Here is a 15,411-nt window from a genome sequence, read left to right on the forward strand (position 1 = left end):
GAGCACCTCTCAGAAATGGGCAGAGCTGGGGAGTGAAATCCATTGCAGGCCGGCAACAAACCCTGTGATCAGAGCACTTATTACACTTCAAGGAACCCAGCCTGAGGAGACGAACCCTCGTGGGCACGGGTTAGCCTCACACTTCCCACTCTAGGCTAAGCGGGGTGCTGTACAGGCCAATGCTGGCATCAAACGCATGAGGGCTCCTGCTCACCGTGGGAGGGTATTGGTACATGGCGGCGTTGCCAGGGTTGATCTCGGCCATCGACTGCATGTCGGCGTCTCTCGCATTCACCACTCGAAGGTAAAGCTCCGTCTTGCCAGCCTGTGGGAGGAGCCAGAGGTCAGGTCTGGGACTGGAGAGGGATCATCACTTGGCTTTGGACAATGCAAGGCCTGGAGTAGCCAGGTTGTTCTGCATTTCAGACATCCACCATTTTTTGCGCTAGCCCCGTCTTAAAAACAGGGCTAGCGTTTGTTTTTTCCACACTTGCCGAGCCCAGTAAGGGCTGCAGGGATTTTGCTGAAGCTTTAAGCAAATAACTAACTGACCTCGAAGGCAACAGCATGAAAGCCTCACCCCAGAACGAGGAGGGAACGACCCAGAGAGGGGGAAGGGGAGGTGTCCTGGATCTCAGGAAGGCCCTACTCACCTGAGGGATCCCATTCAGCTGTTCTGTTGTGAGGCCCGGCTGCACCGGAAGCAACCGGACCGGAATCTTCCATCGCCCGCTGATCAGCTGGTGGAGCTGGTCAAAAAGGTTGATTTTGGCCCATCCCCGGGAGGCTAGGCGCTGGATCTCCCGCCCGTAGGCGTCGAAGCCCCCAGAGGCCTGCAGCTCCATCACCAGAGCGATGGATGTTGAGGGCCGGACTCTGGAAAGCGGGGACAAGGGAAGCCGTTATGGACAGAGGTGTCACAGAAGCAGGAAGATCTTCCCTCCTCACCGCAGCCGCTTCACGGCCTCTCTTGGCAGAGCTGCTCTCTGTGCATTGCCTGGTTCAGAGCGTAAGCTCTCCAGGGCAGGGACTGGGGCTGGTTCTTAAAGTGCCACACACATTTACCAAGCAGGGGGAACGGTTTCTGGGTCACGGTAATCGATAGCCTCTCGCGTGTTCGCAACATCCCGAACAGCACTAATCAGTTCACGTCACACCTGGCTGGGGCTCTCAAACAGGGACTGCAATCCCACCAGGTCAGCAAAGACATACTAGCAGCGCTGCCTAGGAACGCTAACCTAGCCAATCATCAGGGCGGCCGTGCCCGGTGGGACAAAGCTCGGGCACCCCTGCTGTAGCCCACCGTGCAACGCTGCACAAAGGAACGCAGGGTCTGTTGTCGCAGATCAAACCACTGCCCCCCCCAGTCTGGGGTGCTTTTTCCAACAGTGACCAACACCAGATGCTCAAGGGAAGGGAAAGCAGATGACATCCAGCTGATTTTGCAGTGCTGAACATGGAGAGAAAGTGTTCCTTGGCCAGCTGGTCCCAACCACCAGTTAAAGAGATACGGGGTGTAACAGGGAGGAGGAAGAGGGTTAATTCATTCCATACATTCAGGAAGAAGGCAGCAGGAGTTTGCCAACGCAGCTCACCTTGGGACCGGCTGTTTAGCCGATAGGATTGCACCGTTGCCTCTCTGCCCATCTACGACATACGGTGGGGACTGGCCCATTTGGCAGTAAGCGACAGGGAGAGGGGTTGGCTTGCCCATCTCCTGCCCATCACGGTAAAGCCCAGCCACCAGGCAAACCTGGAAGAAGGTCGGGTCCAAGCCCAGCAGGAAGTCGTAGAATATCACAAAGCCGGCCCTGGGAGGGAGGGAGGGAGAGGAGGCAGAGAGACAGGTGAGGAGAACCCTCTGCACTGCACAAGCATCCCCGGATGGGGAAACTGAGGCACAGAGCGGCGCAGTGGGTTGGGTGATAAAACCAAGTAGTCCCGATACCCAGAGCTGTGCTCTAGCTACTAGGCCACACTCCTGAAGGCAGATGTTAACTACAGTGAAAAGCTCCTGGGTATCTGGTGGAAGCTCCCCCTGCTAGGGCGGTCATTTGCCAGCAGCAGGCTTTGAAGAGAATGTGTTGCAATGACCCCACTACACAGAGGAAGCATTTGATGCCTGGCTTCCTCCAGAGGTGGAGAGCAGCAGCTGCAGTTTTACAACAGGGATTGTTAACAGTTATTGCTGGGGAGACACGATCCAGCTCTCTCGTGGCCTGTTGCCTTTCTCCTGCTGAAGCAGGCTGGTCAACATGTTCTCAACCCCCCTGGGGCAACTCATGACGGCCAGTTCCCGACTACAAATCAGAGTGATGATTGCAGCAAAGGATTATGGGATATAGGGGTGGCTGGCCAATGACAAGACACGTACGCTGGGTCATACGGAGCAGGTCCCAGAGCGTCGGGAGGGTCCAGCAAGTATCTGCTGAGATGGGTCTGAGGTCCCATTCGGTCCTGCAACAGGCAGAAATAGCGTGAAGAGCTTCCAGACTGGCCCCCGTGCATCACAAACAGCAGCACAGATCAGCCAGACGCCGGGCCGTGACTGCTAGAACTCACCTGCTGCCCACAGAGCCCCAGCCCTGCCAGAGGGCCAATCAGGGTCAGAGAAAGAAGAGACTGGTTCAGTACGTGATCTAGTGGGATTGTTCCTTCTGGTGTTCTCGTACATTCTCCAGGTTAGTTTCTAAATGCCTCTACTCACTCGCTGAACATTAAGCCCATGATTAAGGGCTGACTTGAGGCCACCAGCACACAAATGACCCGTGGAAGTGGCACTCTCAGTTCCCAGCCTTCCGTCCAATTCCAGAGCCACTCAGCTCAGTGTTATGAATCAAAAGATGCGTTTTCTAACCGCGCCATTGCCACAAACCCTACCTGACCCTGAAAAAGAAGTTGGAGCCTCTCTCACGCCAGCATCGTCAGCCTCCCTCTGACCTATGTGCTCATACAGCGCCCATCACCATTGCACCTGGGCGCCTAGCAGCCCAAAGGGGAGGGGAACCCAGCTCGCTTTGCTGTAGCTGGGTTGGCTCTGTGGGGCTGGCAGCAGGAGAAACCATCTTTGGGTCAGGGACGCGCAGGGAGCAGGCAGGGTGGATGGGACAATGACACAGTCACATTTCTGGCCTTGCAGATGTTAACTGGCCGTGTGGGCACCTGGAGACAAGCGGCATGCTGTGCACACGTGGGGTTCGGGTGTAGCTGTCAGTGTCAGGACAGACACACCCCTGGGGTCTACAGCTAACCATCCACCAGGTGTCCTGAACCCACAGTCACACCCAGCTTCCTGCGAGGGATTCTGGATCATGCCGCCCAGGGAGTATTTCCTGAGGTGAGCAGGACTGTAATTACAGCTGCCGCTAGAGGACACGCAAAGCACCATGGGAACTATTAGCACATGCCGGGTCTGGGCACTTGGGAGGTCAGACAGCAAGTGTGAAAAATCGGGACAGGGGTTGGGGGGTAATAGGAGCCTATATAAGAAAGACCCAAAAATCCTGGATTATATCAGCCCCGTAAGTGGCTCCCGGAGACATTAAAAGTCAGCTACCAAGGCAATAGAAGAGCTTGTGGGCCCCACCCCACATCCCCAGGGAAAGGACTCACCATGAAGGGGAGCTCACGCAGGCCTGGCAGAGGAAGGGGCGGGGGAGGTGGCAGGGGTGGGGCCACTGGCGGTGGGAGCATGGGTGGCGACCTCCTCCCAGCCCGTCGTGGCTGCACCCTCTCTGCCTCACGTCTCAGCATCCCGACCTCGGCGTGCAGCTGAGCCAACTCCATCGCGTGTGCCCGCTGCTGCTCCGCCAGCTCCTTGTCCAGCGCGCCTGGGGGAAGGGAGCCAGAAAGCAGAGGGGAGGCGCACTGCCAAGCAGCCTGAATGCAGGGTGCCATCGTGGGTCCTGGTCCACCGGGGAAGGGAGGGAGGGAGGGGAGCAGCCCAGATGCCCCACTCACTGCGCTGGTTCCTCATTCATCTTCACTGGACTGCCATCTGACTGGTCCCTGCTCCCCCCACACTGCCCCCAGGGTACCGCAACCCCAGCATGTCCGGCATCACGCAACTGGGCACAAGGAGTTCTTGGGGCAGAGCTCCCAGCTGCAGGAGATCAGGAGCATGGCACAATCTCATGTGTTGCCAGCTGCCTTTCCTTGACGGAGGAGGCAGCAACTCTCTGGCCAGCAAGTCCTTCCTCCCCTTTGTTCTCGCCACCAAAGGGCAGGGCGATGTATGAAACTGAGCGGGGGGCGTGGGGCTGCAAGGAAAGGGACCTACAAGGATGTCACTGACCCGTCATGTCCTCGTACCCGGTGAGCAGGTGTCACAGTGACTGGGGCAGCAGGGATAGGGAAAGATAAACAGTAATAGATGCGCAGGGACACCCATCCCAGGCAGGCACCTGCCCTACTGCAGATGTCTGCAGCTTCCCTTCACTATCACAGTCGTGAGCTGCCCACAAGCTGGTGCCCTGTCATGGCATCAGGGGGGATGGGCAGGAGACAGGAGAGCACAGCACCTACCGCAACCAATAGCAGCTCCCTCCCCTGGGGTTGGACAGAGCCATCGGGCCAGCAGCTCCCGCACCAGGGCTGCTGTTAATTAACATGGCGCTTGGCTGGTGTTTTACGAGACGTGTAACTGGAAAACATCTGAGCTACAGTATATGCACAGCAGGCCGGGGGGCTCCCTCCAGCAGGAGCTGTGTACAATAATTACCCTGGCTTATTTAATGACCCCCCCCCCCACACACCATGGGTCATTGGCAAGGACTGACCATGGCATCTTCAGCACCAGAGCACAGGTCTCCACCACTAGAGCTGAGGGAGTGACACCAATAACTGGCAGCAGTAGTAGGTTCTTTCCCTCTGTGTGGTGTCTGCAGAGGACACCACATGCATCTCAGGATGCATTAACAGCCCCCTCTCCCAGCACGCTGCGCTATCAAAGCATCAACGCAAGGCACCACACAAGGAACACGCCAGCAGTGACCAGAACACCCTCGCTCAGCCGGGTGCTGAATCCTGGCGCCCTGGCAAGGGGCGGGTTGGTGTCACGTTCAGAAGTGATGGCTAGTGTATTTACACATTTACCCGCAGCCAGCAAGGGAGAGGGATGCAGACCACCCCGGGCCAAGCCCAGCAGGTGTCAGAATAGTGCAGAGGGATGGCTGATAGCCCAGGGGAAAGGGCAGCACATTTCCCGGACACCCTGGGATTGGTACTGTTATGGAAACGGAGCCGAACTAGGGGATCCCTCTAGCTGTGCTGCCTGCTGTGACCTCCGAATGGAGGCCGAGATGCGGCGTCAGCTGGCATCGCTTGGCCACGATATCACAGAGGCGACTGGTGCATTCTCCCAAAGGTACCCCACACCCCACTGTGCTGCAGTCCCTGGGATGCCACCAACAGCCAGCCCCGTTCAGGCTCTCACGGGGATCCCTCTGCGCCACCTGCTCCGTGCTGCGGAGAGAGGCCGGACATGCCCTGCCTACCGTCATCCACCCTCCTCTTATCCCTCTGCATCTTCAGCTTAAAGAGCTCGTCCTCCAGCCGCTGATTCTCCAGTTCCACAGCCAGCAGCTCTGCGTCCAGGCCCCGGGGGCCAACGCCGGCCGCCTGGTGTTCTGCAATCACAGCAAGGGGGAGATGCTCAAAGTTACACACAGGAAGAGCTGTGCTGGGGACGGCGAGAGAGCACAAGGGACTTGCACCTTCCACTGCCAGGCGCCGGCGGGGAGGATTCGAACTCAGACCCGAGGCCTTGGCTTCATGGGGCCTGTTGCCTGCTAGGTAGGAGTGCGGCGGCCTCTGGGGTTAGTGCTTTGCAGCTGTTCAGGTGCAAAGCGACATTAATGCTGCCCCTGAGTGCGCTAATCCCAGGCTCCAGACACCTGGAACAACCCCCACCCCAAGGGGTCCCTGGGGGAGGGGCAGGAGGGACTTACTTTTCTTCCTCTCCTTGTGTTCCTGCCTCCCAGCCGCCCTCTCCAGCGCCGTGGCCTCCACCTGCAGGTCGTACATCTGCGCCAGAACGGCAGGGTCGCTCCCCCCGCCCTGCAGGTAGGCCAGGTGCAGGGCTCTGAGCGGAAGCAGAACGGAGTCAGGTTCCTGGCAGCCTGCACTGAGGGAGCCTCTCTCAGCCAGGGGTGACATGCTCTGAGTACCTGAGCGCAATCCCAACCCCAACCCCAGCCCGAGCCTCAATAGGTACAAAATACCCCGCCCCAGCCCCGCAAATGCAAAGCTGACAACGTTTAGACACAAACTGAATCACCTTCCCACAGCAAGCAAGCAAGCAAGCAAGCACGCACACACACACGCACACAGAGCAGGCAGGAAGACAGGCACACAGATGGGCAGCAACAGCAGACACTGGACAACCCCACAGCAGGTGGGCAGAGACACAGCACAGACAGACAGACACCCCCCACAGCAGACAGACAGACAGAGGGAGGTGGGGACAGACAGAGAGCAGAGACAGCACACAGAGACTTATTAACCCCTTAGCTGCTGGGTTCCAGTGCCCTGTCCGTGAGGCCCAGAGGTATTCAGGCAGCGAACTGCCCTTGAGGTCAATGCTCTGAAGGCAGTTCCATGCAGCCATGGGCGGGTGCTGAAGCGTGGCTGTCCTGCACCCCTGGCGGGGACGCTGTGGCACTGCTCAGGGCAGTTCACTTTTGCTTGTCCTCACTGCGGCATTGTGTGCGTGGCCATAAGGGCCCCAGAGGTCCCTCCATCTGTCTCCCCCCTCACAGGCACCCGAGCTGTGCTTTTCTCTAGCCCCACGTCATGCACCCCCACCCCAGACCCAACACAATCCTAGTGGAGAGCCATTAAGCTGGAGGCTTTAAGGGCCAATCTGGCCTGGCCCCCAGATGCTGGGCTAGACGGGACCTCGAAGGCCATCTCCATCTCTCCCTCCCGAGATCCATAGCAGGAGCGGCCCCATGTAACTGCACCAAGGACGCCCCAGTTACGGAAGGGCTGTGCCGGCCTGGGCCCCCGCTGCTTTGGTGGAGACGCCGGCAGCTGGGCTTGTGCGCACCTGATTTCCGAGGAGAGGGGCCCGGCAGCCGGAGGGAATGGGATGAGACTGATGGAGACCTTCTCGCCCACCTTCTCCGCGGCCCCGGCTGCGTTGGTACGGCTGTCTGGCTCCAACCTGCTTCTGAAAATGAAACCAAAGCAGGGCGGGGAGCGAGATCTACCTGGTTGCTGCTCCCCACCGGCGCTTCCCCTCTGGCCCCATCTCCTAAATCAAACCCACAGCAGGAGCTGCCTTGAGACAGGAAACACTAAGGAGCCCAAAGGTCCCTGGGATTATCTCTGAGTCTTTGTCGGACAGGAGAGAGAAAAACCAGCATGGCCTAGAGACACCTCCCTCCCCATTTATATTATTAGCTTTGACCTCATCTCGCACCTGTCCCTTCACATGCAGGCCCGAGGCCATCTCCTCCGCAGCTCCCACTGCTTGGAGCAGCCCCTGGGTCCCCCTCGCCGTGTATTTTCAGATCCCAGCTGAAGGGTGAGGCCCTTCCCCCTCTGCATTCAGCCTGGTGCCTGAGAACTCCCCTCATTCACCATGGAGAGCCCCTAACTCCATAGCCGGGCTCAGATCAACACCTCACACAGCAATTCAGGAGCCTCAGGGCCCAGGGAGCGTCCAGGATCGGGGCACCCACCATCAGCACCCGAGGCTGGGCCCATGAGGTCCATGCGCCGGCTTCCTGGGACGGAGTTCTACTTGTGACCGTCCCTTCTCCAGCACCGTTTAACTCTCTGGAGTATCCTGGGGCCCGGTCAGCTCCTAGGGGGTCTGTGTGCGAGACTGTGCTATAGGGAATCACGATGCTGCAGGCTGACAGATCACAGCATCGGCCCCACTCCCCTCCCCTCCCCGAGGTAGCAACACAAGCTCTTCCTTCCACCTAGAAGCGAGAGAGAGACCTCCTGCCAGACCAGGGGATCAAGAGACCAAAGAGCAGGGCGTGGCGGGGGGCTCTCCCAGCTCCCCAGAAGTGCCATACTGCCCCCACACTAGGCTGGGTCCTCACCTCGTGTCTGCAGCCTGCATGAGCCCAATCTGGTGTCTTAGAGCATCCAGCGCTAGCTGGTTCTTCCCCTCCTGGGCCTTCAGCTCCAGCAGCAGCTGCTCGACGTGCGCGCTGGAAGAGTTGCTGAGGGCCAGCTCCGACAGGCGCCTGCGGATTTCTGCGGGACACAGGGATAGCCTCACCGCACGAGACGCCAGTCGGTCCAGCGGGATCCCCGCCTCTCTCTCTGCCAGGCCGCATCACAAACACAGTCCCGTCTCCCTGCCTCCCACCTGACTGGATCTGGATCTCGCTCCAGCACATCCCTGGACGCCGAAGGCGGCTCTGGTTGCTGGAGACCCAGCAGGGGTGTGTGACCCTACCCGGTGGGTGTGGGGTTCTCCCATCCATTTAGTGACATCCCCCTCTTCTCTGGGATGCCCGGGCCAATGGGAACCATGCGTCAGCCCATGTACAGCGTCAAGCCTGCCTGTCTGCATTCGCCTGCCTCCTAGGATGCTCCAGGCTCGCTGCCCCACTGCTAAATGGGAACAAGTATGAAGCGGGGAGAATTCAGCGTAGGGGCAATGTGCATGCTCCCCTCCTCCTACCCTCTCCCTGCTGCTCCAGATGCTGGTTCCTGGCCTGGATAGCAGCCATCTGGTGCTCGTGCGCCTTTGCTATCTCCTGCAGCCGCTCCCTGTACCCCTGCCGGTGGGAAATCCGACGGCCAGCATCCTCCTGGAGGACAAACAAAGCCCACAGGAGCAGAAAGCACAACAACAACCAGAGCCAGTTCAAGTCAACGTCCATGCAAGGGCGGAGGAGCCCATGGGGTGCGGACGATGACCCCATTCTGGACGAGCTCAAAGGGCCCTCGACTGGCTCAGCCAGGGAAGGGCGACAGACGTGCTGTCTGCCCAGTTCACACGCGACACAGGGTTAGGGGCCCAGATTTAAACCGGAGGAGGCTGGGAGCAAGGTGGGGGGGGTCCCCAGCTCTGGAATCTGCTCTCCGTTCTGAGCCAGTAGAATCAGGGTTCAGCACGAGGCTCATCCCTTCAGCCACCAAGGCGGGATGGGACGCACTGGGGCTGCTCTAGCTACCTGTGGGTCTCGTTAAGTTTGCAGAGTTGCCAACTCTCACGACCTGGGGATTTTCTTAAAGCCGAAAGCCTTGCTCTGCCCATAAACCTCCTCTCTCTCACACCCTAGAGTGGCTTCAGCACCATCCACTGAGAGAAGGCTGTTGGGGCCACAAACCCCCGGGTCTATGCTACATGCTTGTGAGCCACATCTGCTGGCTCCCAACTTTTAACTAGGTACATATGTAAACAGTCGCTCTAGCGACAGGAGTGACTTCAGGCCCCTGCAGACCTGGGCAGGATCTGAACCAGTGACCAAAAGCCTTCTCTCTGTATCCCAATGTCCGAGGCGTTCCAACGTCTTCTGCACGGGTTCTAATTGCCTCCCCTTCCCTGCATATTTTCCAAGTCACAGAGTCGCCGCTTGCTTGGGTTTACCTCTGGCTTCAAGGGTTGGAGAGCAGGGACAGTGTCCTCCAGAGACATCCTCAGTTTGTGGAACTGTTAAAAGAAACAGAAGTGATCATGTCCTGACAGACATTCCCTCCTTTTGAATCAGCACAATATAAAAGCTAGGATAGGGACCCAGAGGTAGCTAGGGATTGCTGATGCATTAAACCCCTTCAAAGGTGCTGGTGACAGAAATAACTCAGCTAACCCTGAAGACCCTTCAAAGGTACAAAACAAGTGACTGAATCTTTACCACACACACACACCAGTGTTATCTCATGTCCCTAGAAATGTCAAGGGTCTTTTGCTAGCTTTTCAAATCACCCCATGATTTCCCCGGAACCCCAAAATACATCAGCCAAGAACCCAGGGCCACTCTTATGGAGGCAAAGTGTAGCAACCTGCATGGAACTCAGAGGGAGGAACACAGGTTGCAGGAGGGAAGAGTTTGGAGAAAGCACCAGGCCGTTAGTCTGTGTGTACATGGCTGGAATACTTTGCTGCAGTTGCAGCAACTCTGTAAATAGTGCTCTTAATAAAGAGCTAATTTAGTTTTACATGCATGGAGTCCTTTCATGATATTACCCGGCACACAGTACATGAAACACAAAGGGTCACTCCCCCATCCACCCGGTGCTGTGGTGTGCAAAGCAGTACTGGTGACTCCTGAGTTCGTGCCAGGTGGGGTGAAACTCTCCCCACAATGTGCTGCTTTTTAACAGCCCTTGAAGTGCACAGGACTCAGATTTGCATCCCAGGAGCGTGTGGAAAGGGGCAGCAGCCTCCCTAACCCACACAGGATGCTCAATTGCCAGAAGCGTCCATATCCCATCTCCCGATTCGGTCTCTGGACCCTTGGAATGGGGATCTATGGGATGCACGGAGGAGCTGTGGTTGGGAACCGTGGAGGGTGAAGACCCAATGTAGAGAAGCAGGGAGCTCCGAATTCCAGCCCAACCGTCACCATTGCTTGCACTCAGTACCTCCTCCGTCAGCTTCCTCAAGGCCCGGCTGTCTGAGGGGCTCCCTTTAAGCTCATAGCCTCCGAGAAGGTTCCTCTCGCGGTCGCTCAGGAAGTCCTGCGGCTGCTGTCCCAGACGGACTCTCCTCACCCGCGGGTCGCCCAGCTGCCGCTGCTGGAGCAGAAAGCAAAGGAGCATAGCACAGGTGAGCGACAAACGCACGGGCCCATTAACGTATGTGCGCGTGCGGGGTAGCAGAGCTACATCGCCTGGAGCAGCAGGTCTCAGACTAAGACCTGGGAAACCCTGCACTGGGTCTACCACCTCCAAGACTTGGATCCATGCAGCTGTAATGGATTCTTACTGACACTGTACTTTAAACCAGGGGTTCTCACTCTTTTTCTTTCTGAGCCCCCCACAAATGCTATAAAAACTCCACAGCCCACTTGTGCCACAACTGTTTATCTGCATATAAAAGCCAGGGCCGGCATTAGGGGGTAGCAAGTAGGGCAATTGCCCAGAGCCCCACGCCATGGGGTCCCCACAAAGTTAAGTGCCTCAGGCTTCGGCTTCAGCCCCCGGTGGCAAGGCTGGGAGCCCTGGGCTTCAGCCCCACTCTGCGAGGCTTCAGCTTTCTGCCCTGGGCCCCAGCAAGTCTAACACTGGCCCTGCTTGGTGGACCCCCTGAAACCTGCTCGCAGCTCCCAAGGCGGCCCCAGACCCCTGGTTGAGAACCGCTGCTTTAAACCATTCCTCGAGCCACCTGGCCGCAGCCCCTAGGCCAGGGGCGAGGGCCTGGCCCCCTGCAGTCAATGAGGAGTTTTGCCACGGATTTCAGGCAAGGGATACGTGCACCACTGTCTGAGAACCGCTGCCTTTGGAAATCTCTGGCTTCGTTTCCATGTGGCCAGCTGCATGTTAGGGTGATCCCCGTTCTCACTTAAAGGGGTCACTGCTTTAGCCCAGAGCTGGGGCAAAATAGCGAAATTTGATTACCTGCCCCACCCCCCAGCCAGGCCGCCTCCCAGAAATGCAACACACCAGGTGAATGCCCCTCTGCAATATCTGTATGCCCCCAGGAGGCCCTTCAGGACTAGGGACGGGCTGAAGGTCCAAGTGACAGTCCCATGTTCTCCTGCGGGGGGATACGCTGCTCGCAGCAGGAAGTGGAAGCTGTATGGAGGAAGCTCTGGTGATGGGAGTGGGCGACAGGGATGAGGTGCTGGGAAGCCTGTGAGACGGGCTCAGCCTCTCACAAGAGCAGCACAGAGACCAGTATAGCATCTTCCAAGCCCCCTATGAACGTTCATCAAGTCTCAATGCCCCACAGTGAGGTGGGCATCTACCATTATCCTTGCCTCACAGGTGGGGAAACTGAGGCATGGAGAGGGTAAGTGAGTCATCCAAGTCCACAGAGACAGTCAGTGTCAGATCCAGGATTAGAATTTAAGAAGCATCCAATTCCTATAGGGATGGACACCAGTATAAAAACCCCAGTGAGACAGACACACCTATAGGAGCTCACGGCTCCCAGGTCAAACACTCAGACCACTAGACCCGGCTGCTTCTCTACCAGCACCGCTCAGCCTGTGGGGCTGCGACCAGCAATTATCTGGGGAACGGACGTGGTAATTCTACAGCTTGTTGAGGTCCTTTTATCATGCCTACCCAGCAAGGTACCTGAACACCCATTTGTTTTAAGATCAATGAGAAACATCTTTTGCAGACAATCTAAGAGCTGTGACAAGCTCTGAATCTTGGTGCTGTCTGCCTGGCATCAACATTAGAGAGCCCATGGGGTACCCGCTGCCGTGAGAACAGTGTCTGGAGAGGAGTGTTGAATTTTGGCAGCATGTACTATTTGGCCACCACTCGCCACTCCAGAGGTGGCTGCATTTCCCTTCTGGAGTCTGTCCTGCTTATTTGCACCCAGCCCGCGGAATTCAAATGCAGGAGGCTTTGGGGAATGGACTGGGAGGGGGCAGGGCTGGATTACCCACTTGTTTGCTTACATGCCGCCATCTCCTAGCAACTCAGCCGACAAGCCTGGCACAACAATAGGTTTCCGTTGGGGAGCAAACGGCTCTTTCCAAGGCTGGTTCATGCCAGGGCTCACACCCACTGCCAGGTCTAGCAGAGCAGCTTTTCTCTCTTCCCAGCGGCTGAGTGCAAAACGGGGTCTCCACAGGCTGCCTGGTGGTGAACGCGCTGTTCCCTCAGCAGGGGAGAGAACACACACGGAGGGGATGGGAGGAAACCCTCTCCCAGAGGGCTCAAGCCCATTGTGCTAGCGGCTGTACATACACACAGTGAGGCAGCCCCTGATTACATTAAGAACATAAGAATGGTCATACTGGGTCAGACCAAAGGCCCACGTAGCCCAGTATCCTGTCTTCTGACAGCGGCCAATGCCAGATGCCCCAGAAGGAATGAACAGAACAGGGAATCATCAAGTGATCCATCCCGTCACCCATTCTCAGCTTCTGGCAAACAGAGGCTAGGGACACCATCCCTGCCCATCCTGGCTAATAGCCATTGATGGACCTATCTTCCATGAACTTATCTAGTTCTTTTTTGAATCCTGTTATAGTCTTGGCCTTCACACGTCCTCTGGCAAGGAGTTCCACAGGTTGACTGTGCATTGTGTGAAGAAATACTTCCTTTTATTTGTTTTAAACCTGCTGCCTATTATTTCATTTGGTGACCCCTAGTTCTTGTGTTACGGGAAGGAGTAAATAACACTTCCCTATTTACTTTCTCTACACAAGTCATGATTTTATAGACCTCAATCATATCCCCCCTCAGTCGTCTCTTTTCCAAGCTGAAAGGTCCCAGTCTTATTAATCTCTCCTCACATGGAAGCTGCTCTATACCCCTAATCCTTTTTGTTGCCCTTTTCTGAATCTTTTCCAATTCCAATATATATATTTTTTGAGATGGTGCGACTATATTGCACACAGTATTCAAGATGTGGGCATACTCGGGATTTCTATAGAGGCAATATGATATTTTCTGTCTTATCATCCCTTTCTTAATGATTCCCAACAGTCTATTTGCTTTTTTGACTGCCGCTGCACATTGAGTGGAGGTTTTCAGAGAACTATCCCCAATGACTCCAAGATCTTTCTTGAGTGGTAACACCTATTTTAGTGGTAACCCCTCATTTTATAGATATAGTTGGGATTCTAAACAGATGAGAGAAACCAATGCTCCAGAACTGTTAGAACTAAATCAAGATGAAAAATTACCTGAAAAAACAGAGTTTGTGCCCTTTTTTGGTTCATGATTTATCCCCAAAGTTCAGGGGTTTGTTCCCTAATGTATGACAGTCCCACCCCCACCCAGAAAAGTGTGCTTTTTCCTGCTTGCTTTGTACATTAGAATTTCAGGTCTCTTCTGCCCTGGAAAACTCTACGGATGACTGGAAAGCTACTGGGTTTATGACCGCACGAGTTCTGAGAAAGAAGAACCTGACAGAGGGCGAGTGAGTTTTAGCCAGATGGTTTCAAGCTCTTTGGTTTTGTTAACTCCTCTTGAACTCAAAAATCTAGCTGACAAAAGTCTCTTTGCTAAGGATTCGGCACCTCCCGTGTTTCAGTTTAGGGCTGAGAGAGTTCCCAGCGCAGTAAGTGAAGTCTATGATGAAGAAGCCCAGCCCAGACGGATGCACCATGCTGAGAAAGGGATTTGAGAACCTTCCCTCTTTTCATGCTTCGGGCCTGCTCCAAAGACATTTCCCACGCTGCATGCTGGGAAGAAAACCACCCCACACTCCCTCCAAGGCACTTCTTTGCCATATTTCTGGGGTCTAGCTACCAGTGGGGAGGGAATGAGCAGGACAACTCAGTGTTCCCACACCAGGCAGCATTCAGAGCCTGCCCTAGCAGTGGCTGCCTGGTTAGCTGCACTTCCCTGTAGACCAGCCCTTGATGCAGGAAAGGGCTTTGATTACCGTGTGGTCTGGAGTGTCTGTGTTCCTGGGCATCTTCTTCCCCTGCTCCCGGTGTCTGGCATTGAGAGCAAAGGAGTCGCCTGCTGCCTGACGGCCAATGCAGAACTTCTCCATGTGCTTGTCCAGCAGGTGCTTGGAGCGGAAGCCCATGTCGCAGCTCGGGCAACGGAAAATCCTCAGGGCCATCATGCTGCATGGGAACAGGGGCCCCAAAGTGCCTGGTTCTCCTAGGGGGACCTTTCCCCCAGGTCCGCTGGTCACAGCTGCTCTGAATACCTAACCCAGGAGCAGAGTCAGATAAACAGATGAGGAGCGTTTAGGTGGCCGTTTCCATCCTCAAGGTAACTCGCTAACCCTCCCCAACAAGAGGCAGCTCAGCATCATCATAATTTCCCAACCAGCTCTAATTATTATCCCCATTTTACTGATGGGGAAATAGAGGCACAGAGAAACCACAACAGGAGTTGGTGTTAGCGCTGGGATTAGAGCTTGGCTCCTACCCCCAAGCTCAGTCCCCTAGACCTCCCTGCCTGAGACAGGCAGGCACCAGGCTGGAAAGGGAGCCCCTAAGGAGACAGACACACACCGGGACAAAACAGAAATAAAGTTACTAGGGACACTCCCCGGTTTGGGGGTAGGGGAGAGACCAAGCTTCCTTCTCGCTAGTTAGATGCTGCAGCCATGTCCTTGCCCAGGATGCTACAGCAACTGGGACAAATGAACTTTTGTAGGGCTTCAGGTTTCCTAGGTGTCTAATGAACCTGCTCTCCTGCTGCCCCATTCCCTGAGGGTGGGGGACGGATGGGATGACTCCTCTCTCCCCCTTATTTTTGGTCTTGCCTGAGTCAGGCTGGGTGTGGGAGAGGCCAGCCCATTCTTGCCCTGGCATGGGGGACAGCTATCTGCCAATGCCCCAAGTTATTCAT

The 15,411-nt window shown here is 56.1% G+C and overlaps 1 protein-coding gene across 3 annotated transcripts in view; it reads right to left on the bottom strand.

The window, feature by feature from the left end:
- Positions 1-15,411, bottom strand: part of CCDC17 (coiled-coil domain containing 17) — a 40,035-nt gene that overhangs the window by 24,218 nt on the left and 406 nt on the right. For all 3 annotated transcript variants that reach the window (XM_024103961.3, XM_065553730.1, XM_065553731.1), the window contains exons 2-14: positions 14,486-14,761; positions 10,555-10,707; positions 9,560-9,622; positions 8,648-8,777; positions 8,058-8,214; positions 7,049-7,171; positions 5,949-6,082; positions 5,496-5,627; positions 3,613-3,830; positions 2,375-2,457; positions 1,596-1,811; positions 654-876; positions 215-325 (exon numbers count right to left, since the gene is read on the bottom strand). In XM_024103961.3, the coding sequence (XP_023959729.2) occupies positions 215-325; positions 654-876; positions 1,596-1,811; positions 2,375-2,457; positions 3,613-3,830; positions 5,496-5,627; positions 5,949-6,082; positions 7,049-7,171; positions 8,058-8,214; positions 8,648-8,777; positions 9,560-9,622; positions 10,555-10,707; positions 14,486-14,674 (1,932 nt within the window). In that variant the 5' untranslated portion in view covers positions 14,675-14,761. The remainder of the gene's footprint in view (positions 1-214; positions 326-653; positions 877-1,595; positions 1,812-2,374; positions 2,458-3,612; positions 3,831-5,495; positions 5,628-5,948; positions 6,083-7,048; positions 7,172-8,057; positions 8,215-8,647; positions 8,778-9,559; positions 9,623-10,554; positions 10,708-14,485; positions 14,762-15,411) is intronic.

Source organism: Chrysemys picta, chromosome 8, assembly GCF_011386835.1.
Source record: "Chrysemys picta bellii isolate R12L10 chromosome 8, ASM1138683v2, whole genome shotgun sequence".
Taxonomy (NCBI): Eukaryota; Metazoa; Chordata; order Testudines; family Emydidae; genus Chrysemys; species Chrysemys picta.